This window comes from Cygnus atratus, chromosome 11, assembly GCF_013377495.2.
Source record: "Cygnus atratus isolate AKBS03 ecotype Queensland, Australia chromosome 11, CAtr_DNAZoo_HiC_assembly, whole genome shotgun sequence".
Classification (NCBI taxonomy): Eukaryota; Metazoa; Chordata; class Aves; order Anseriformes; family Anatidae; genus Cygnus; species Cygnus atratus.
Genome location: NC_066372.1, coordinates 21,873,871 through 21,897,647, shown reverse-complemented (window position 1 = coordinate 21,897,647; position 23,777 = coordinate 21,873,871). Strand labels below are relative to the sequence as shown.

At 45.0% G+C, this 23,777-nt stretch overlaps 1 protein-coding gene across 1 annotated transcript in view; it reads left to right on the top strand.

Annotated features, from left to right (window-relative positions):
• Positions 1-23,496, top strand: part of MAP1A (microtubule associated protein 1A) — a 60,518-nt gene extending 37,022 nt beyond the window's left edge. Inside the window, exons 3-7 of the mRNA XM_035568895.2 lie at positions 5,028-5,110; positions 5,703-5,843; positions 7,687-16,531; positions 18,770-19,002; positions 19,962-23,496. Of these exons, the coding sequence (XP_035424788.1) occupies positions 5,028-5,110; positions 5,703-5,843; positions 7,687-16,531; positions 18,770-19,002; positions 19,962-20,117 (9,458 nt within the window). The 3' untranslated portion in view covers positions 20,118-23,496. The remainder of the gene's footprint in view (positions 1-5,027; positions 5,111-5,702; positions 5,844-7,686; positions 16,532-18,769; positions 19,003-19,961) is intronic.
• Positions 23,497-23,777: the final 281 nt, after the last annotated feature.

Sequence of the window (23,777 nt, the reverse complement as noted above, 5' to 3'; positions counted from 1 at the left end):
GTGACAGTGGGATGAGAAACTCTAGAGAAACTCTCCTTTTAAGAAACAGATAGCAAAGACTAGGACATTTCTGCCTTGGTGGGGATATAATAGATAGAAACATTCTCTGGAAGTGCACAGGCATTGTGGTTACTGCAGTAATTAGCGTGTGCCTTAGCACACAAAGTGAAGATTCATGTGAAAGGGGGATTTCAGTGTTAATTAAATTTATTCCCAGAAATACTGGGGGAGAGGAGATTTTGATTAATGTATGCAGCAGGTGAGCATGGTTTGAGATGGCTGAGCGGGGATGGGGATCCATGTTCAGAATGCACCTGGAGATCTGTAGTCCTCGACCTGTGCTCAGGTGTTTGTGCCAGGCAAGTTGAAGACAGCAATTTTCATGAGCCTGAGAAGGATAGTCCTCATACTGTAAATGTATTTAAAGGTTTTTCCTATTTGCAGTGAGATTTCCAGGCATGCATTTCACCATGCTAGGGCTCTAGTAAGGACCATGGCTATGACCCAAACAGTGTGCTTTCAATCACTGCCTGCAACGTAAGTCACACTGTTACTCATTTCTGTTGCAAGTAATTTTTGTTAGTAAGAAGAAGGATACCGGTCAATGTGTTTAAATCTTGTGCAGGCCTGTGCAGAGGGAGCTGCCAGCAAAGGGCTCCTCAGACTGATGAGCACGTGGATTCAAAGAGGTTTTGGAATGACTGGCATTCCCTTAGCTGCAAAGCCTGCAGCCACTTGGCTATAGGTCTGAAAGGAGTTCAGGAAAAAAAGCCTGTGGTCCATACTCCACAGTCTGCTTTGTCAGACTTTTCTGCCAGTGTTGTGGCCCAGCACAAATATGCTGTCTTCCTGGCCTGTTCTCTTCCTTTTGCCTCTTACTGGCCTTGTTCTACCATGGTGCTGTCTCTGAGCAGCCGAGGCACAGTTTCCTCTTCCTGCTGACTTCTCATCTGACTAGTGAGATACTGTTTGTACAATATTTCCAGACCTAGGAGATACCATTTGTTCTAGAAGCCCATCCTAGTTATAGGCTTGCTTTCAGCTGATGTTTCCTTTTCCGATTTGTTGCGAGTGTCTAAGAAAACTACTATAAAACAAGTTAAGCAAAATTTTACCTAAAATAAAGTTTTTCTTTTCCTATTCTTTTAAGAGAATGTTGGTATTCTTTCCTACTGTCTTCCCCTCTTTTATTGGTAGGACAGTGAATTCTAAACTCCTGGTTCACATATCGGCCAGCTGTAGGAGAACCTCTCATCAGTTTGGCATCAAGGTTCCTGTTCCTGGTGAAATCCTAGGCCAGTTCATTTCCAAAGAGAGCTGCAGTAATTGATTTTTACAGGTTTGCTGCGTGCATTCCTGCCTTAGGAATGTTCCTCTGGATGTCGAGTCCAAGCCATATCAGCAAGTCCCTGAGTGGCAGCAATTGCTGATCTGTCTTTTCAGAGATACAAAGGGGAAACAACACTGATGATTGAAGTAGGACCTTGAGCCCTGCTTCTCCCAGTAAACTACTCTGAAAAGGGTCTTGTTGTATCTTGGGCTGTCACCTGATGTCAGCACAGAACCATCGTTGCAGGGGAGCCAAAGAAAGTATCACCCTTCTGGCTGTCCCAGCAGCATGTCTCACGTGAGACATTGTTCTGCCAGTAGAAAAAAACATAGTTGGGCCAAAGGAAGGGTGCTGCAGCAACAGAGGAATAGTGGTGCTGCAGGGCTGGCCAAGCACCCCTTCTCTCCCTTAAAGAAACTTGTTTCTGCAGCTTGACACATGCTGACAGTACCTGGCAGTCCAGCGCCAGCCGTGTGCAGCTGCCACAGCCCAGCCTGTGTTCCATCCTGGGCAGGGGTGCTGCTGTCGCCAAGCAGGGCCCGGGGCGCTGGCTCTGAGGGGCTGACAGGCCAGGGGGGTGGCCATGTGCCACCTCACTCACAGCACGCGGTTCAGCCGAGAGCATGTATGCTGGTCTGATTTCTCTCTGAATTAAGTGGGAGAACCATGTTGGGTTTTGGTGTGCATGCATGTGTACAGTGATTCAATGTTTCTGGAATGGGCTTGTCTATGTGGTTATGCTCCTGTATCCTTCTGAGAACCAATTGCTGCAATTGGAGAAAGGGAATCCACCCAAGAGTGGGTCAGGAGCAAAGCTCTGGAGGACTGCACTGCTTCACAAGGTCACAGAATTGTAGGTTGGAAGGGACCTCTTGAGATCACCTACTCTGATCCTACCTACTCAACAGGGTCAGCTACAGTGGGTTTCCCAGGACTGTGTCCCGTTGGGTTTTGAGTGTCTCCAAGGATGGAGACTCCAAAACCTCTCTATACAACCTGTTCCAGTGTTTGACCACACTCATGGTAAAAAAGTGGTTTTTTTGTGTTCAGATGGAGTTGCATGTGTCTCAGTTTGTGCCCATTGCCTCTTATCCTGTCACTGGGCACTACTAAGAGGAGTCTGGCTCCATCTTCTTCATTCCCTAGCATCAGGTATTTATAAATATTGATAAGTTCCCCATCCTGCCTCTTCCTCCCCCCCCATTCTTTTCCAGCCTAAACAGTCTTACTGTTCTCAGCCTCTCATACAAAAACACTTCAATCCCTTAATCATCTTCGTGGCCCTTCATGAGACTCAGTACTTTGCCATTCTTCCCATCCATCTGCCAGCAGCTGCTGGCTCCACAGCTTGAACTCTTCTATTTCTTTCAAGCATGAAGGGGACTGCCCCTCTGTGGGATGGGAGGATGTGAGCAGACTGCTAACCAGCCATGCTTTGTTTACCAGTCTCAGCAGTGACAGCTCAGCTGCTTGGGTTTGAATGACAGAAATGGCAGAAAGCAGCAGTATTTTAATGCCTGTTAGTCCTGCAGACAGGCCCCTTTCCCTCTACAACTGGCATTGTCCATTACAGAGCCCTTAGGCTGGCATTGCCTCTGCAGCACCTTGGTACCTGGTGCCATGTGTTGGCACCAGTGACTACTCTCTGGGCCTGAGAGCCCTCTTCACGCAGCACAAGAAAGAGACTACTGGCCTTGGTTCTCTACACCAAGTTGTGTTCTCCAAGTGATGTGGATAACAACTGCCAAAAAGGTCTCTGTAAGCAGGAAGGTGGTAAAAGTTGAAGCCTGGGGAATGGGATTGTTTAGGTTTCCATTTTTCAACCGTAGGTCTGGGACAGAGTGGAGTAGATTGCTTCTGCACTGAGCAGCATGAGTGGAGGCCCTGGTGTGGGGTGAGCTGTGCAAAAACTTCACAATGCAATCAGTGAGGAAACCAGGTACTCTTTGTGTTCACTGATGGGATCTAAGCAATGCTAAAGTATCATCAGTGCCTTTACAGTCAGTCTTACTTTAAGATAAGAGTACGATGAGTGGATGAGTGTTTTTTTTGGCTGCAGTGCATGCCCCAGACACTTCCTGGGCCCTTCTCATATGCTCCACCTGCCACCCCCCATACCACTCGCCATGGGCTCACTTGCAGAATCCCTTCTTTGTGCAGGGGCTTGTTTTCCGGTCTGGCAGAAATGCCACTGAGCTGAGTGCAGACATTTCTGTTGCACAGTGATTGGTTTTGTTTCAGTCTGGAGGGACCATTTCAGACAAACTGAAAAAAATACAAGTTCACAAAGCAGCTAGAGAAGCAGAGTATAAATAATTCCGCTCAGAGCTTAAAGCCTCTCTCATTTTGGTCTGAAAGATGCATTCAGGGCATTTCTAGCTGGTTTATACTTAATTGCTGGCAGTAAAACATCCCAGTAAACTGAGTTTGGTTAAAGCTGTGCTAAATATTTGCCTTCCTCCGAATTCTTTCTTTTTGTGTCCTTTTGGTACCTTTCTTTGAAACACCAGTTTCATCATGTTATTTTAGAAGGATTACGATCTGCCCAGAAAGAGATGATGGGAGGCTGTGGACTAAAGAGGGTGGGAAGAACAACACTGACAGAGAGCAGCAGATGTATGGAAGATGAAGGATTCAAACTATATGAGAAGCTAAACCATATGAATTATACATTTCAACAGTTAGGTTCTAAGTGTCTGGCTTGTAGAGTGGATGTAATATCCAGAGAGAGGTATTTGCAAAGGCCAGAATCCAAAAAATTGTATACCACCTGCAATGTCACAGGAAATTCTGCAAGGAGGGTCCTTTACATAATCCCACTTCACAGAGTTGTTTGACAAAGGTACAAAAAGATATCTCTAACCGTTCCTTTCAGGATAGCAGGCACTTACTACCGTTCTTTCTAAAAAAAATGAATAGGGCCCAGGCGTTATGTCAATATTTTGTGAAATTTCCATGTAATGCCCACATCAAGTTGAGCACACAAAGTGTTGTTTTACACTACTAGGCACTTGTTTGCTCTTTGGCTCTTCCCTTTCTGCCTACATACAGAGCAGATTCTCATCTGGGTGCCTGTTTGTGACTCTCACAGAAGGAAGACAGGAGAGCAAGCATTCTAGATAGCTCCCATAGCAGCAGTTCACATCTAGGAGTGCAGGTTTAAAGAAAAAAAAAATTACTAAGGAAAAAAAAAGCTCACTTAGAATGACAAGAGTTTTGGTATCGGTGCTGCATGACAATAGTGAAGGGTGAGTTGGCACCGAGCTTCTTGGCACCAGCTGGCTTACAAAGGCCTGTGATGACTAAGGCTTGGACAATATCCATAGATACCTCTTCATGGTAGCTGCAATGACGGAAGATACTTCTGTCTGGATGGGATAATCAGTCTGTGCCAGTCTGTGTGCGGCACAGCTGTCTGGCACAAGCAGGCAGCTTGATACGTCTGGCACCGTGGACTTCAGAACATGTTGAGTTCAGTTGCAGAGAGTGCTGATCCAGAGCTAGGATTTTTTCCTTGTTACCAGAAAGGGCTTGCTTTGGTCTGTCAGACCCAATTAATAAATTGGGTCTAGAACGTAAGTTGAAGCCTTGCAATCAAAGCCATGCTGAACTGGAATTTTAGAAGCTAAAACATTAGTAGACAAGACCCTTTCTTACCAACTTCTCCCTTCTCGTTTAATTTCTTGCTTCTCCCCAGGCCAAAGAACCCTCCATCACCGGAGTGATACCCTGGAGACAGTGATCCTGGTAAATCCCAATGTGGACAGCATCGCGTCTGAGGTAAGGACACTGTGTTTTCTCCACATCAGATCTCTGGCCTGTGCTTGACTTAGAGGGCCATGATTATCACACTTGGCACCTTCTTGACCACGCTGCTGGTCTGCTTCAAGGTGTGGTGAGGTTACTAAGCATTCTGGTCATGCCAGTAAGATATACGCTATAACCAGTATTATTTGGCACAATTTACTGCTAGACAAAGAAAGACACAAGAATGTATGGTTCGTTGTGTGCCAGCCCTATGGCAATTAGCTGCTTCCTGGAAGATTTAGTGCCTATTGCTTGATATTAACTATTTCTCAGGAGCTTGTAGAGCTTCCTAGCAAACATTTTCTCTTAAAACTAGCCTACTTTCCTAATGTGAATTATGATGTGATGTGGAGCTGTGTCAGGCAGGCAGTTGCATCGTCTTCCCTTTTCAGAAACCTACTCTCCTGTATATAGAAAACTTACATTTTGGCTATTTGTAAATGAGTAAATATCACCTGGAAGTTTTTGACTCTCCATGTGGTTGTGTTTCTGGGTACTGGTGAAGAATATAGATAACTTTTTGACTGCAAATCAAATTAATGACAACACTGTCTCATGGCAACAGGTTCACTCACTGTTGTGTGATTCATCAGCCCACAAACTACTGATCTTCTGTGGTCAGAGCTCAGACCAGGAAGGAGACTTGATCCTGCAGACTGGGACCTTCACTTACCAGAAGTTTGCTGAGATACTTTCAGACCCAGAGGTGAGCTTGAGCAGTATGCCAGGATGTCTCTTCCTGTTCCCAAAGTGCATGACAGAGCACTGGAACAGGTTGCCCAGAGCATTTGTGGATGCCCCATCATTGGAAGTGTTCAAAGTTGGGTTCAATGGGGCTTTCAGCAACCTGATCTGGTGATGTCCCATGTCCATGGCAGGGAAGTTGGGCTGGATGTTCTTTAAGGTTCCTTCCCACCCCAACCGTTCTATGACACTGTGAACTCCAGCAAAATAATTGCACATTGTAAATAACTCATGGTGTAGTCGTGGGCATCTTGCTTTAATTCCCTGGCTTAAGTTTTCCAAAATGACAGGCATGGGTGATGCCACCTTTAAGTGCACAGCTTGAGACATCCTTCCAGACCAACTCTGCAGTGGGCAGACACTTAAAATTTCTTAATGCAGGTTTTAAAATATGTGCAGGTGACTTACAAATAACATCCAATGGAGGTCATTGTCAACCTAGTAAATGTAGGTATTTCTCTTCATTTCACAATCCGTCTAGTGAGCATAAGCTGTTCTTAAGGTTCAGTGTGTTCATTAGGGGGGGGTGTATAACTACATACAGAAAAAAAGTGACAGAGAAAGCTTTGAATTCATTGCATAAAGATGACACGGGAATGACTAAATGATGAATAAGTAACTACAAATGTAGTTATTTAATCATACAATTGCAAAATCATTCAGGTTGGAAGGGAACTTGAGAGGTTTGTAGTCCAACCTCTTGCTTAAAGTGGGTTCAGCAATAAATTTAGACATGATTGCTCAGGACTTTATCCAGTATGGTCCTGAAGACTGTATAGGATGTCTCTTAACCTTGGATCTCTTGCTTATTATCTTGGCTAGCTTTACTGTAGCTTTCCTCAGAGGCCTTAAGCTTTCTTACTACTGGAGCTCATTGCAAACACATATAGGCTTCTTCAGGTTTTGATAAGCCCAGCTTCCACTGGTGATTGTGTGATAGACGTTTAGAATGCCTCCATTGGATTGAATGTGCAGTTGCTGCAGGAATGGTTCATTGATTAGTTTGACCATGGGTAACATTGCTGCTGTAATTACATCAGGAAATCTGAATGCCTTCAGTTATTTTAGGTTGATTGTTTGAGAATATAATGCAAAGGAGGAATGTTCCAACCTCATTCCAGATTCTTAGGAAGTTGGAGTTGTAATGCTTCTTTGCTCAGGATATTTTTCGCACAGCTCTAAGGAGCCTTGAAAGTGATATCTACCTTAGCTCTACTTACTAATCATGTATCATGTCCCCAGCCCCATCGGAGATGGAGTCCTGACTTTTTAAAACAGGCTTCAGGAAAGAAAATGGACCTGAATAGAAGAGTCCCATGGCACTGAAACTGCACAAAGTACCATATGATTGTTCAGTAGCCAATAAGTGAGGATAAGTTCCGACAGTGATGCCTAACATTGAAAAGGGTATTTCAGGGTTAGAATTCACAAATCAAAAAGAAACTGCTATTTTTGAACCCAAGCCAGAGATTGATATCCCAGGTTGAATAAGAAGAAGTAAAGAAAGAGGACAAGGTGGCAGCTGCTTTTGTTCTCTTTCCTGAGGTATTGTCACCATGCAGCCCAAACAGTCAGGAAACATAAAAACCCATCAACATGAAGAATTTTAAAAGAGAGCAGAGGGTGGCTGCATGCATTTATTTGCGATGCCCTTTTGGAGTATTTCATCTATCCTCAGCATTTCCTCTCAGTAAAATGCTCGTGGAGTCTTTGCAGTATTTCTGCATTAACTGGCTATTTTTTAAAGAGCTGAATTGGTCTCAGAGCTCTGTTTGACCTTTATTTGTCTGTGCCTGTCTCAATAGGTCACCCAGATTCTTAGCAACACTGATTCAGATATCAAGGCCTCCCTTACTGTATCGTATTTGGGAGAAGGAGACTGGAGCAACCTTGGGCATCCTCGATTTCAGGATATTATTAATCTGAAACTGAATCCTGATCCAGTTCTGCCAGAAATGGATGGGGTGTCTGAGTTTGCAGAATATGTCTCTGAAACAGTTGACGTGCCATCTCCATTTGATCTCCTGGAACCACCCACCTCAGGGGGCTTTTTGAAGCTTTCTAAACCCTGCTGCTACATATTCCCTGGTGGAAGAGGTGATTCTGCTCTCTTTGCTGTCAATGGGTTTAACATCCTTGTAGATGGTGGCTCTGACAGGAAATCTTGTTTCTGGAAGCTGGTAAGGCACCTGGATAGGATTGACTCTATTCTTCTGACCCACATTGGTGCAGACAACCTACCTGGCATCAATGGGCTGCTGCAGAGGAAAGTTGCTGAACAAGAGGAGGAACAATCCCAGGGCTCTACCAACTACAGTGACTGGATGAAGAACCTAATTTCTCCCGAGCTGGGGGTGGTATTTTTTAATGTTCCTGAAAAACTGAAGATGCCTGAATCATCCATGAAAGTAAAGAGGAGCATTGAAGAAGCTTGTCTGACACTGCAGTATCTCAACAGACTTGGCATTAAATCAGAGCCTCTATACAGGGTAGTGAGCAGTACCATTGAACCTATCACACTTTTCCACAAAATGGGAGTGGGTAAGCTGGACATGTATATACTGAATCCTGTCAAGGACAGTAAAGAAATGCAGTTTCTAATGCAGAAATGGGCTGGTAATAGTAAAGCAAAGACTGGCATAATTCTCGCAAGTGGGAAAGAAGGTGAAATTTCTGTTCCCTATCTTACATCCATCACAGCCCTAGTGGTGTGGCTGCCAGCTAGCCCAACAGAGAAAATTGTAAGGGTTTTGTTTCCTGGAAATGCACCTCAAAATAAAATACTGGAAGGTCTTGAGAAACTCAAGCACCTGGATTTTCTGAGGTACCCAGTGGCTACTCAGAAAGATATCACTTCTGGAATACCTCCACCTGTGCTGAAGCAGACCAAAATTAAACAAAGAACTGACAGTAAAGAGAGTCTTAAATCTTCTCCCAAGCCATCTGTGACAAAGCAAGCTAAGAAAGAAGAGGCAGTTGAGGAAGGGAATAAGGAGGTAAAACCAGAAGTCATAAAGGATGCGAAAACTGAGAAAAAGGTTAAAGAACACTCTGAGAAGATTCCTGAGAAACCTGTTAAACATGAAAAGGTAAAGACAGAATCAAGTGATGTTCTCAAAGCTGAGAAAAGAAAACTAACAAAAGACAAAGTAGGCAAAAAGCATCTCAAAGAGAAAGTATCCAAACTGGAGGAGAAGAAAGACAAAGAAAAGAAAGAGATTAAGAAGGAGAAAAAGGACTTAAAAAAAGATGATGGAAAGAAAGAGGAAAAAAAAGATTCAAAGAAAGAGGATAAAAAGAAAGAAATCAAGCCAGAGCCCAAAAAAATGTCTAAACCAGACTTAAAACCATTTACTCCAGAGGTAAGAAAAACATTATACAAGGCAAAAGTTCCAGGCAGAATCAAAACTGAGAAGATCAAAATCAAACCTGAAAAGGAATTACCTACTGACCTGAGGACATCACCAATGGAGAAGATGCCAGTAGAGGTGGAGCCAGGAGAGACTTCCATAGCTGAACAGAGGTTAGTCCTGTCTTCACCAGAAGATCTTACAAAGGACTTTGAGGAGCTGAAGAATGAAGAGAAAGGGGACTTGCAGGGGGCTCAAGAAATTTCTGATATAGAAGTAAGTGATAAGGTTATGAGAGTACCTGAAACAGAGATGAAAGAGTCCAGTGACGTGACAGCTCAGAATCACCTTGAAGTGGATCTGATTTTGAAAACAAACATTCCCGATCAGAGAACAACTACTATTGATTTGGGAAAAGAATCCCCAGCAGAGGAAAAAGCAGTCCATCATCTAGAACCAAGAGCAGGTCAAGCTGAAAAAATAGAGGATGAAGGAAGAACATTAGATGAAAATCTTGAGATGAGATACTGCAAGAGAAAAGCTGAGCAGTACAAGGAAGTTCAGCTGTTGCCAGACAGCGAACAGGTACCAATACACAGTGACCTCGTAGCAAAAGCTGTTTGGTCACCAGCATTCAGAGATGAAGACAAGGAAGAAGAGGAAAAAATCTCTTTGGACAGAAAACAGAGGGAAGCAGAAACAAAGACCTGTGAAAAGTATACTGAGGGGACAGAGGCACAGGAGGAGGGTGAGAGGGAAAAGAGAGAGGATGTGGTAGAAAAGGCAGAACTGGAAGAAAAGGAAGAACAGCAAATGAAGGCAGAGCAAATGAAGGTGGAAAAGAGTAAAGATTTCTATGAACTGAAGCAGGATGAGAGGGAGGACAAAATATTTACCATTAAAGAAAATGAAAAAGAATTTAGTGACATGGGTGAGAAAAGCAAGTTACTTGGAAAGGAGGTAACAAAGGAAGAGTTGTATCTGAGCAGTCTGCCAGTCCCAGCAGGAGCAACAGCAGAACATGTTTCATATATCCAAGATGAAACTATCCCAGGATATTCAGAAACAGAGCAGACGATTTCTGATGAAGAAATACATGATGAACAGGAAGAGAGGATCCCACACTTGAAGTATGATGTCAATGCATATGACATTTCTGTTCCTGACCACCCAGGCTCTTTTGAAGCAATACATGGAATACAGGCCATGCCTACTGCAGACCTTGCAGCCAAGGGCTATGCTGGCCAGGAGTCTGAAATCCTGGCATATCCTACAAACATAGTGGCAGCTCCGCTAGCCGAGGAAGAACATATTTCTTCTGCTACCTCCATTACAGAATGTGATAAGCTTTCGTCTTTTGCAACTTCAGTAGCAGAAGATCAGTCAGTTGCATCTATAACAGCACCACAAACAGAAGAGACCGGGAAAAGCTCTTTACTTCTAGACACAGTAAACAGCATGCCTTCCTCTCGGACTGAAGCAACCCAAGGTCTTGACTATGTTCCCTCTGCTGGCACAATCTCTCCCACATCATCCTTGGAGGAAGACAAATGTTTTAAATCTCCGCCTCCTGAAGATTTCCATGCACTAGCAGAAGGAGAGAGAAAACTGGAAGCTCAAAAAAAGGATCTTCATGAAGAGGCAGAAGAGGAAGAGGAAGAAGAAGATGGGACTCCAAATATTGAAATGCCTGAGAAACTCAGAGGCCATTACAGTGCCCCACTGTTTGCTCATCAAGAATGCACTGATAATAAGTTAATCAGTGTCCCCACAGAAGTGACGCATACTTCTGGTTTGCCTTTATCCACTGAAGAAACACCGTTTTCCCAGGTTGACTCTGCAGAGGCTGAAGAACGATGCATGAGTCCTGATGATAGTACAGTCAAAATGGCATCTCCCACCCAATCTGGTCCCACTAGTGCAGGACACACACCTTTCCACCAGTCTCCAGTGGAGGAAAAGCTAGAAACAGTAGATTCAGAGATATTTGAAAAAGAAGAAGATGCTGCCACTAAGAAATTGGAAGATAGAACTTCTGTTGTGGTAAAGGGAACCAAGCATGAACCTCTCAGAGATGATGAGGTGTCTGTATCTAAGTATAGACATGAAAAAGAAGTGTCTGGACCTGTACTGCATAAGCTGGACGCAGGCAGTGATGTGCAGGTATCTCCTGGGGAGGAGGTGCAGGAAGCACCAGTGAGGAAGGAAGAGCTGCCCTGGCTCTCCTACCACAAGCAGGACACAGTGGTGATAGGGGAGGAGGAGGAGCGTCCTGTACTACCGCATCCCAGCACAGATGTGTTTCTGGAGCCTGAAAAAGAGCTAGAAACTAAATCCATGGCAGAAAGTTTAATGGGATTTTCAAAACACTTGTCCTTTGAGCCATTCTCTACCACAGAAACATCTCTGGGAAGTGTGGCTCCTCCATGGTTCACAAACCAAAGCAAATCTGAAAGTGAGAAAACCTCACAATTTTCTCCAGATGATACTAAATCACTTTCTCTTACAGAAGAAAATCTTGCTAAAGAAAAATCCCCAGATATTTCTGTTAAGGGGATGGCTACTGAAGAAGGAAAACTACTCTATTTCACAGAAGACACCTCAGAAGAAGAAAAATCTTCTCAGGTTTCAATTAAAGACATTTCTCCAGAAGAAACCAAATCTATTTCTCTCACTGAGAGTCCCAGCAAGGACATCTCTTCAGACATTTTTGTTAAAGGCATTTCTCCAGAAGACATCAAATCTCTTAGTTTCACAGAAGAAATACCTGTGAAAGAAAAAACTCTGTCTGACTTTACTGACAAATTCCCATCAGAAGCTGTTGGATCTATGGATTTCACAGAGCAGAGCCCAGATACATATGAAAAATCACCAAACATTTCTACCAAAGTGCTCACAAAAGAAGTGGCAAAATCTTTTTCTTGCCCAGAAAGTATCCCGGTTAAAGATGCATCACCCAGAGATACTTCAACTGAAGAAATGTCCCCCGATGATAGCAGTTTATTTTCTGTAACAGAAAAAGCCACATCTAAGGAAAAAACTGCAGGCTTCTCTCAGGAAGCATCTCCAGATGTGAAGGGCTTATGCTTTACAGAATTTAGCCCAGTTGAGGATAAAACATCATCACATGTTTCTGCTGAAGATGTAAAATCTTGCAGGTTCAAGGAAGCTAAAGAAGAAAAATCTCCAGAAATGGACGACTTTTACATGAAAGATTTAAGTTATGAGAAGAAAGTGTGGTTTCCAGAAGAAGTGGAAGAGATTTCTGTTCAGGGAAGGCGGCAGATATATGATAAAGAGAGAGAGAGCACATTCTTGGATGAGGTACCAGAATATGAAAAATCCCCTCCTAAAATGGGAGAAGTGGAGATCCCGTCTCCTGTAATACCTGGCAGTCATACCTGGAGAAGAGTAGAAAGTGAAGCATGGGGCTCTGCTTATGAGTGTCTTCAGGAAGGAAGAGACACTGGAAGAGCAGGGCAGTTATCCAGTGAGGAGGATGAGGATCTCTGTCATGCCAAAGACAAACCTGTGTTACTGCAAGCAGAAGCAGAATGTTTAAAAGTGGAATCACGTGATTACAAAGAAGAGACACTGAAGATTGCCAAACCTACAGCAGAAACAAAGATTGTTAACATAGCTCCTGCTGACATCACTTTCCCAGACAGTTCTCATTTGTCTTCTCAGTATGTCTCTGGTGAGGAAAATCAGGCCAAACCATTAACTGGAAACAAAGAAAGGCAAGAATTGATGTTGACATCCAAACAAGATTACTCCTATTTAGACGATGAGGAGGAAGCTGTCCTGGATATCTATGCAAAGTCAATAGACCAAGCACTGAAAGCATCTCCCCTGCCAGTAACAGCTAGCCCTCTGGAAAAGCAGACTGGCACAACGCTAGAAACAGGGAGGTCTTACAAGATAGATCTGTGCAAGGCACTGCAACAGGAGGAAGTTCCATTGAAGGATACAGAAAAGAAAACAGATGTTAGTGGTTTGTCTCAGGAAATGGACTGTAAATACAAGATAGATAGAAAGCAAGAAGATGACTACAAATCCACCGAGGCTCACTATGACTCTACAGGAGGCAAAGAGCAGGTGGCAGCAGCATCTGCTCTGTTCCAATCTACAAGACCAGCAGAATCTGAATATGTAGCAGCATCCCCAGAAGAAAGTGCTGCAGGGTCAGGGCAGCATGCACAGTCCCCCCTAGGAGAAGTCCCTCCTCAGAAAAGCAGTGCTGCCATTGGCCATTCTGAGGCTGTGGGTTCTGTGAGCCGAGTGGCATATCTTCCTGAGTCCTATTCCAGGAGCCCTGTGGACCCTTGTTCCTATGAGGAAGGGGTCTGCAGAACCAGAGGTGATGACAATTCCATGAGACAAGAGCAAGAAGAAAGAAAACCAACACCCTATCCTGATGAAAGAAGTTTCAAGTATGCTGACATCTATGAGAAGATAATTGTGTCTGGAGTTGGACTCTCCCCCTTCACATCCAAGGATGCAGACATCTCAGGTCACACTGACAAGGTGCTAACAACAGCACCGAGCTCTCAGAAAGATCAAGGTTTTCATGTCTCTGCAAAGGAAGAAGAGTCCTGCCTTTATACCTCTGCTGAGAAGGAGTTGTCATCTCCAGCATCCCCTAAAGATAAAGCAGATGCAGCCTTCGAGTATACAGACATCCATAAAAGATACTTGCCCTTGTCTGAAACAGATAAGCCTAAGATATCTGAGGGACTGGAAGAACTGAAAGTGTCCTGTGCTTTGCCAGAAGGAGTGGACTCTGAACATCATCCATCATCTGCAAGTACAGCATTTATCTCTCCCACTGACATATTTTATCAAGAAAAATCAGCTACCTATATTGGTGCCACTTGTCCAGATGAGAACATCGTTTTGTCTGGTGAGGAGCAGATAACTCTGTCCCTGAAATCTGAAAGCCAAAATCTCAAAGATACATACTATGACAAGGCAGGGCAAGGGGAAGAAAGCATGAGTGACTCAGAGTTAGAGAAAGGTGCTACGGAGAGATCCGAAAAGGAGTCTAAACTGCATAGCCCTGACCAAGCTGCAGGCACAGTCTATGCACACATCTCAGCAATGGAGAAGTTCCATGTAACAGAACCACTTCTGCAAAGCAAGCATGAGGAGTCCAATTCACCCCCTTCTACTGCCTCTTCACCTTCTGATCCAGTGTGGAAAGAGGAATATGGAATTAGGAAAACTGCATCAGCCACAACTGTGGGAACGTATGTTGCTGGTTACAGTGACTTGCCAGACATAGGCAGAGATGAGCAGGCTTCAGAAATGTGCCATTTAAGCCAAGATTCTTTGCAAAAGAGAAAGGATGCTGAAAAATCCACAAAGGAATCACATTTCTGTGTAACAGATTATCCAAGTACAGAGGTTGTCTCAGAGGGCTATGAGCAAGCCATATACTTGAAATCTGCTTCTGAAAAACAGAAAGAGGAATACAAGAAGGGGCCAACAGGAGAAGGCAGAGTGATGGATATCTCTTCTGGATTTGAATGCTCCCTGCTAGGAAAGAGTGAAACATCTAGTGTGTTCAGACATGAACAAACCTCAGCAAGCCATTTAGGAGATATCTCTCTTCCTTTAAAGGTTTCTTGTGCTTTGTCCTCAGGCCAGGGGAAGAAAGATGAGTACTTGGAGGTTTCTGAGATCAGCAGCCGTAACTCATCTTTAACTAAATTCTCACCACAGAGTCCATATGAAGAAGATAAACTGTTCTCCAAAGGTCTGGAAAGAGAGTCTGTGCCCCAACAGCCACTGAAAGATGACTCTTCCAGCCTGTCAGAGGAACCATCATCTGAAGCAACCACTCCTGTAATACCGACTACAGCAGAAAGTTTTTACTCCCATATGCTTTCTGCATATACAAGTGCAGGAGCAGAACCAAGTACCAAGAGTCTTTGGGATGCATCTCCACAGATTCCAGATAATGCTATGAAAACCCATACAGCTGAAACCAAAGACTTCGCATTTGCTGAAGAACGTGGTTCTGCATTCAGTAGCGGCATGAGTGACAGCATTTTGCCGTGCAGAAAGGAGTGTCAGAGTTCACAGCCCACACCATTCTCTGCAGAGAAACAACAGCAGCCCTGTGTAACTAGTCCAGAGCAGAAAGCACCATTTACAGAACAGCTGATGACATTAACATCTCTCCCTGATGTATTGACATCATTTCCTCATCATCAGCATGAAGATGAAACCACAGCCAATGGTCCAACAGAGGTGAGCACCAGTCTGCAAGCTTTCCAAAGCACATACCATGCAGCAGAGACAAAAGATGAAAAAACATGCCCTGATTCTGACAGCAGTTTTTCTCCATGCACAGGCAAAGAGGACGCAGAGAGGCAGAGCCGTCCTTCCTCTCTGATGTCCCCTGAACACAGTTTCCAGCCCTTTTTCCCAGGTGTGCAAAGGGCTGGAAGAGCAGAGGACCATGGAGATGCTTCCCATGAGATGGAGCCACATTTAGAAGGCAGTTTTGACTGCAGACAGAAATTTTCCTCGTGCGAATTCAAGCACAGGAAGGGAGAGCTCTCGCCCTCCTTCATTAACCCAAGCCCTCATGAGCTCTCTGAAGATAGTGACCTCTCACAGGAGGAGGGTCATCCTTCAGTGCAAGGAAGACCACCCCACATGAGTAGTAGCCCTGTGCAAAGTGCCACAGTGGAGGAAACCCCTCCAACATCAGTGAGTGATTCTGGAACCTCCCAGTCAGACTCAGATGTTCCACCTGAGACAGAAGAATGTCCATCCATCACAGCAGATGCAAACATGGACTCAGATGAAGACGCTGATTTCCTCCCAGTAGATAAAGCTGTTGGAAATGCTCATCATGCCAGTTCTAGGTCCAGCCAGGATCCTCAGCCTGTTCCAATGGTAGATCCCCACCCTCATCCTCCTCACCCTGATGTATGCATGGTAGACCCTGATATGTTGGTAAATGAGCAAGGCATGAGCAGAACTGATAAAATTTCCAAGAAGGACTTGAAAGAAAAGAGCAAAAGTGTGAAGAAGCCTTTGAGTAAACCCAAATCTTCCTCTCCTGCCCGGAAATTAGAAGTGAAAGGGAAACGATCACCCACGCCTGTGAAACAGCCATCGGACAAATCTCCAAAATCTGCCACTGCCAAAAAAGAAAAAGATGGAGGAGAGAAGCCCAAACCACGTAGTGTGCTTGTGCAGCCTCCTCACACAGAGGATGAATTGGCCCGGAGTAGTCACAGCAACCCTGGCAAGAACCTTGTTAATGGCATCAAAACAAACCCTGGTAAGAAAGTCTTCATTAAACATGCATTTTTCTCTTCAGGTTCAATAAAAAGAAAAAACACTAAGTTAAATGTAGCAGAACAGAGTTTCCCAGTCAGGCATAAGCAGTGAGAAAGTAGAGAGGTTGTCATGCAAGTCACATAAAAAGATCAAAGCCTTGAGGAAAACTCTGAATCTCTGTAGAGCTGAATCCAACCACGTCTGCAGAGAGTCCTGTGAGACCTAATTCAGAACTCAATAGACTAAGATTCAGTTCCACCTAGGGGCTACAGCTGTGGAGGGGCAGTAGGTATTTAGAGTTGGGTGCTGTCAAAGAAATGCCAGCAACTGAAGGACAAAATACATCTGTGTTTAAGAAGTGGTGGTAAACTTTTGGCCTCTAAGTAGGGTAAGTGTATTGCACAGGACAGAGATAAAGCTCTCATGTAGAATAACAGGAACCACCATGGTCAGATATTTTCTTTCCTCTGAAATATTAAGTAGAGATGGGATGGGAGCAGCCCTCATGTCTGAGTACCACACTGCAGGGCACTGAATGAAGACGTGAAAAGGGTACTTTGCTGCAAGTGTCTGTACAGCCCATGGCCTCTTGCTAATGTTCACACAGAGACCAGTGCTCTACTAGTATGCTACCAGATATGCACCAGTTTTAGGTGATACAGTGTAGCTGCATTATCCCCATGTCTGTGCTGAGAAGCTGCAGTGCCAGGCTCTGTGCAAAACACAGACCGATTTGTAATCTTCTGTTCCAGATCATTGACACTGAGTGTAAGACAAGAGCCAGCAGGTAGGTAGTGTCAGGGAGAATGAAGAAAATCAAAACAGTGCTCATGGGCTATGGTCTCAGCAGATGGCCACTGAAGACACTGTGGCAAAGAGAGGGTGTAGTGGGAGAAGTGGAGGAAGGTTTGCAGAGGCTTTACAAGAGGCTCTTCTTGAGTGAGAACAGCTGAAGAGAAAGACCTGAAAAGAGCCTATATGTGTGCCTGCTGCAAATACAACTCAGGTGAGGAGACTGTTGTCGGATGACACACTGATGGTGTCACTGACAGCAAGAGGGATGTTCAGGCTGAGTGGTTGATGAAGGGTCTGCTCAGTGTAGTGGGGAGTGAGAGGAAAGTAGTGGACGGAGTAGTGAAGTGGTCACAGTGCCAGCCAAGGGAAGAGTCTGCAAGGGAATGTGGCCTGAAAAGGTCCTGAGCCAGCTGACTCATGAGTAGCTGACAGAGAAATATGGTACAGTCAAGAGAAAGCCTGCATGAGGGTATTAGTAGTGTGTCTGTACAGTGTGGTCAGGTCCTGAAGGCACTGCACAGAAAGAGCTGTCAAGATGGAGTGTCTGGACATGTAAGCCTGAAGGGAAGGTTGAGACAAAGATGCATGATTTCTGTGTTTGGAGCAGTGCTGTGGGTTGCCCAAATCACACTGGGGATGAGGAATAGACACCAGTAAGAATGACTGCAACAAGAAAGGATTTTTTTGTTTGTGCCACAGCTAGCCAGCACAATTAGTTGTCCATGCTAGTAGTTAGTGGCTTTGCACTCACAGAAGAGAGTACCCAGTATAGGAAACAGAAGACAGAGGCCTCTGTGACTCCACAGAGAGCAGAAGGGAGAGAAGGGACAGTCCTTCCATGGGTTTTGTCTATATATGCCTATTTACTGCTGAGTATAACAACTCCTTTGACCATCTCTCATCTCATAAATATAAAGAGCAATAAATGACGAAAAGATGTACAAAAGTTACAGCAGTGTTGCTAGGAAAGAGCAATAGTCCACAGAATAGCAGTGATTCTCAGGGATGGCAGAAAGCCAGGGTGGAGTTTCCAAAAAGACCACTGCAATACCCTAGGATATAAACGGATATAGAGGTCACAGAACAGGTTTTTTTAGCAAAAATAGATCATTAACACACAAAAAAAAGGTAGGACAAAGTATTGATTGGGATGACAACTCTGAAAAAGCTAATAATGGAACTTTTGAGTCCCTTCTTCAGGAAAGACTTGTGACTCTTAAGCCTTCCAGCCCCCCTTCACTCTCACCCAAGAACAGCAGAACTCCTTTTCCCTCCCTTTCAGTGCTGGCTCAAAATTCCACCCAGATCTCCTCTGAGCCTGGATAAATGTTAACTTGTTTGCTGAAGGGAAAAGCCTTTCTGGAATCCAGTTTCTTCAGTGCTAATTTGAGTGCTTGTGCATTCCAGAAGGGTTTTGATAGTCTCTGCTTTCTTTTTTCCAAAGCTTCCAATAGTCCTAAAAGCAGTTTGGCTGTGCCCATGGGTCCACCTGTCTATGTGGACTTGGCGTACATCCCCAACCACTGCAGCGGAAAGAACACAGATCCGGAGTTCTTCAAGCGAGTTCGAGCATCATATTATGTTGTGAGTGGGAATGATGCAGCCAATGGAGAACCAAGCCGTGCAGTGTTGGATGCGCTCCTGGAAGGGAAGTCTCAGTGGGGGGAGAATCTGCAGGTATGTCACGGAAGTGCCTGGGAACGTATGTTTCTCCTTGTGTCACAAGCACCTGGGGGAAGGTGCATGTCACAAACAAAGTACATTAAGAGAATACGAGTGGTACTGGGCATGTATTGCTCTGCAATCTCAGAGGAGTAACTATTTGTACTCTTGAGAAGGGGGACACTCTCAGAATGATGTGAGTAGTGTCAGATGTGTCCTCCATTCCACATCCTTCTGAGAGGAGGAAGCACTTAGAGATTATACATTCCTCCTCACCTGCTGCAGGATGAGCCTATCTGCAAGCAAAAACAAGCACTGCCACAGGCTGAATATTCATCAGTGTCCCATGCCCTGTGGCATGTGTTGCTAGCCTTGCTTGCTTAAGATTTTTCTTTCTATTATACTGGTAATAAATACTAACTTTTATTAGAGATTAAAAAACAAATGGAGCATTCTTACTTATATTTCTTGTGTAGTCAGGTTTGCAGGAGATTTTGGGTAGACGCTGTTTCTGATGACAGATACAGGAAGAGTGTATGCTCTTTCAGATGATGCACCCTCCAATTTCAAAGTCCCTGAGCTGCACATTGGGTCAGTAGGCAGATCAAATCTATAAAATTAGTAACAGTAATACTCTCAGCATTGCCCCTTTTCACACTGAAGGATCTTTCTAAGGCTGTTTCTGGCGCACCATAAAGAGAGGCTCTCCCCTCCACTGCAGCCATTTTCACCATTATTGTGGTAGTACTGCTAGTGTACAGCCAGCTCAGAGCCCCATTGTGCTGGTACTGCATAAAATAAAGCACCAGCTCTGCCTTAGAGAATGTGACATCTGAAAGGCATTAAGTGGAACAAGCAGTACCAAGGGGACAGTGTTCCAAAATTAATGGGAAATTTTAGCCTCAGCTCCTACAGGCATTGTTTACCAGTGCAGTTGTTCTCAAACAATCATGCCTTCCGCTTTCTTTCCCCAGGTGACATTGATCCCAACACATGATACTGAGGTGACAAGAGAATGGTACCAACAGACCCATGAGAAACAGCAGGAGCTAAACATCATGGTACTGGCAAGCAGCAGCACTGTTGTGATGCAGGATGAATCTTTCCCAGCCTGTAAGATCGAATTCTAAATCTCCCAGCCACACTTTGCGTTCATCCATTGACTCTCCAATCACCGATGCAACATCAGAGACACCATCTAATCACAGTCCAGTTCTCTGGTTTAGTCCGCTACATGGTTCCCATTTGTCAGGCAATCGGGTACCCATCTAGCTCAGCACTGGATGCCATGAAAAAGAAGTGCAGGGCTCTGTAATATTCTGGACTGAGCTAAGAGTTTGTGCAAGAGCAGTTGCAGGCCAGGGGCACTTCCATTTTCCCTGCTTTATTCTGCCGCCTGTACAGTTTCTGTAGACTATCTTGGCTGCCTTGCTGCTGTGAGAGCTTGTTCTACTCTCTTCCTGGCTGCCTTGCCATTTAACTTGTAGCACCATGAGCCTCATATTTCTGGTGAGGGCTAAAGTGCTGCTGCTGCATGTTGACAGTGTTTGGGGGCAGGGAGACAGAGAAAAAAACTAATTTGCAAAGCAAACCTACATGATGAGGGAAGGCCAAACCCTCCAACTGTAACATGACAGTGAAGGGCATTCTTCCATCCTCTATCCCGAGCATACAGGTGGTGTTCTGGGAGAGGGGGGGCCTGTACTCCAACCGGGCAGGGCCACCATTTGCCACGTCTGCAGACTTCTGTCCCAAATATTTGGTTACAGATGCCTGCAACACCTGCTCGCTATGCTCAAGGAGCTGGGCTGAAGGACATGTTGGTTTGGGGGGGGGGGGGTGTGGCGGTGGGAGGGGAGAGTTCAGCCTGTTGCTCTTGGCTACAAAGAGCACATTCCTAACCTGCTAACTTGAGTTTTGCACACTAAGTGGGTAACTTACTCCTGCACATCAGCAGTGCGACAGGAGGAGGCACAGAGGGGCTGTTGCCTGAACAGTCACACTCAGTATCCAAACGCACAACTACAGCCCCTTCTAAAGCAGAAGGGCTGAAACAACCCGGCCTCTGTTGGCCTATGATAGTTGAGAAACCTTCCTGTCCTTGTAAACCAAAGGCTTTCCGGAGGAGTGTGGTGAGGCAGCTGAGGAACTCGCATGCTGTACTGAGATGCTGTTGTCTGGCCAGCGTAGCTGATGTGTGCCAGTTCTGCAAGCAGCAGCAGTTTCCTTGCTACATGTATGCCAGTGGTCCAGCTTCTTAGCTGTGTTCAAGCTTTTGCTGCCCTCCCTAAGTGTGCCCAGGATGTGGGGAATAGAACCTGTGGTGTGAGGAAAGAGAACCCCTTTCCCAAAAACACTCGGGAGAAGTAGTTTAGCAATTGTGTTAGCTCATAGATCTTCCACAACTGTGGCAGGAACATGCATACATGCCTGCTGCCTGCACAGAATAGCTGCTGGCAAGACTGTGCTGTGCACACCTGCAGTTGCAGCTGGCAGCCCGCTGCTTGCACACCTATTGTGGACTTAGGTCCTTGCTGTATGGCCAGCCTGGCAGAGATGTAGTTGTGTGCCGTGAGTGCATCATTGCCGCTGAACAGTCACCCAGAGGGTCCTTGGCATTCAAGTCCATTCCTGCTGTGGGGCTGCCAGCCCTTGCAGCTCCAGGAATGCTAGTGCTCAGGCGTCTGTGTCTGCAGCACCAGGGAGCCTTTGCCACATCCTAGAGCACTGCAAGAGAGCCTTATTACAGGGATAACGTAAACTTTCTGTAAGTGAAAAAAGTGTGGTGGTAGGTTGTGAAAGAGACATGAGATGGAAAGCAATGCTGCAAGACTTGGCATACAACTCAACGTGTTTCCATCTGCTGTGCTTGGCCCTGAGCCAAGATCTGATTCCATAATAAGCATCCCAGGACTATGTGCTGTGTTTGCCTGGGACACTTCAGTCTCCATGCTAGCATTTTCTAGCAGCTGATAGAAAGAAAATGCTGCTTAGAAGCCTGCTCCTAGACTAAAATGGAGTTTCTAGGGAAATGGTTTATTTTGCATTTAATTTATATATTTATTTTTTGATCTTAAGCTGCATTTTGTTTGGACTTAATATTTTAATTTATACATGTTAACTTGACACTACGTGCTCTTGGTGTCAGCTCAGAGGTTTCTCAGTACAAATACTTAGATGCTGCAATTTAAAAAAAAAAAAGAACAACAAAAGACCACAGAGAAATTGGCAGAGTTTTTGCTGGCAGCAAAAGGGGGTCTCTGCTTGCAGCCTGCAAGGCTGTGTCTAAAACCCAGCAGCTGCAGGACAAAGCCAGAGGCCAGCAGCCCCTCCATGAGGAGCAGCCAGCCCTTTTGATGCAGCCCTTGGTAAGAGCATGTGAGCTTACTCAGGGATTTATGAAATCCCTGCCCTGCGCTGTATTCACGTTAACCATGGAATCAGTGTGTCTGCCAGAAGAATAAATGTCATTCTCTGTAACCCAGTGGGGTCAAGTGTCTATGAATGTTGGGTACAGCAAGCAATTGCAGGCAGTAACAGATCTGCTCCTGTTTTCCGCAGACACTGCTCTGGGGTTTTGCCTTCAGTGCTTTGGGGAGACCCTGGCTCACCTGCCAATAGCACTGGCTGGCAGCCAGCTGCAGGTGTAGGCTGCAAAATGTTCGATGCCAGGTAGTCAAAGCAACAAATGTGACATCTTCATTGACTGGATCCCTGGATTCCTCAGAGTGGCTAGGCATAAAAGCTAATGCACTAACTTTATACAGACCTACACATGAATGTTTCTCAATTTTAAACTTGAAGCAATTATGAATAAGAAGCAGTAATGGTGAGGCTTCGTAAGGTGCCTGCATCATCCAGGCAGGAGTGACATGTTCCAGCAAAAACACCTGCCCTCCATGTGCTGTGCTCCAGTACTCCGCAGCTATGCTGCTTGGATTGCTCTATCCTACACCAGTTCATTTCCCTGTCCTCAAGACTCCACAATTTTTTTTTAAAGTCTTTTGTGGCAGTCTGTTGTGCCTCCAGCCTCTCTCCCTCCCATGAAATCTTCTGAAGCTATGGGGGAAAAGGACTTGTAAAAATGCCAAATTCTAGAGTCTGACTCTGCTCAGCCTGCAGGAGCCAGCAGAACCCATCCAGAGCCAGAGGTAATAAATACAACACTATAGAGAGAAACAGTTAAACTCTGCTTTTGCTTGTTTCTGCATGTGGGCAACAACATGTAATCTTCCTGTATGTAATAGGTACAAAATACTATTTTAAACCTATAATTAAAAAAGTGAACGTCTCAACTGTATTGAAATGGCAACTTGTGCTCCCAGCTTCTATGCTAAATGTTTTAAAAATGGAGCCCTGATTCTTTTCTTCAGCATCATGTTTCTATTTGAATTTAGTTTCTTGACCTCTGTCCTTTTGCCCATTTCCATGTGAAACACTGTAACTAACTACTGTCAAGCGAGGAGCCCAACACATTAATAATAAAGCCACATTAATTGCGAACAAGAATACTTCCAGCTGTTTCAAACTGTTCTTTAAGTGAGTCCATGCTGTAGGCAGGGGGCATGCAGATACTGCTGCCACACCAGCACCCTCCTCAATGCTGGCCAGCTACAGCCCAGCCTGAGTTCAGGCGAGCCTGGGTGTTTGTGCTTATGCCACAATTTCACTCACAGCTGCTAAAAACCTGTGGCCCTGCCAAGAGGACACCCACGCCAGCGGTACAGACCTGCCCGGGACCCCTGCCCTCCCTCCTCAGCCCCAGCGGGGTTTTTGCACTGTTCCAGCCT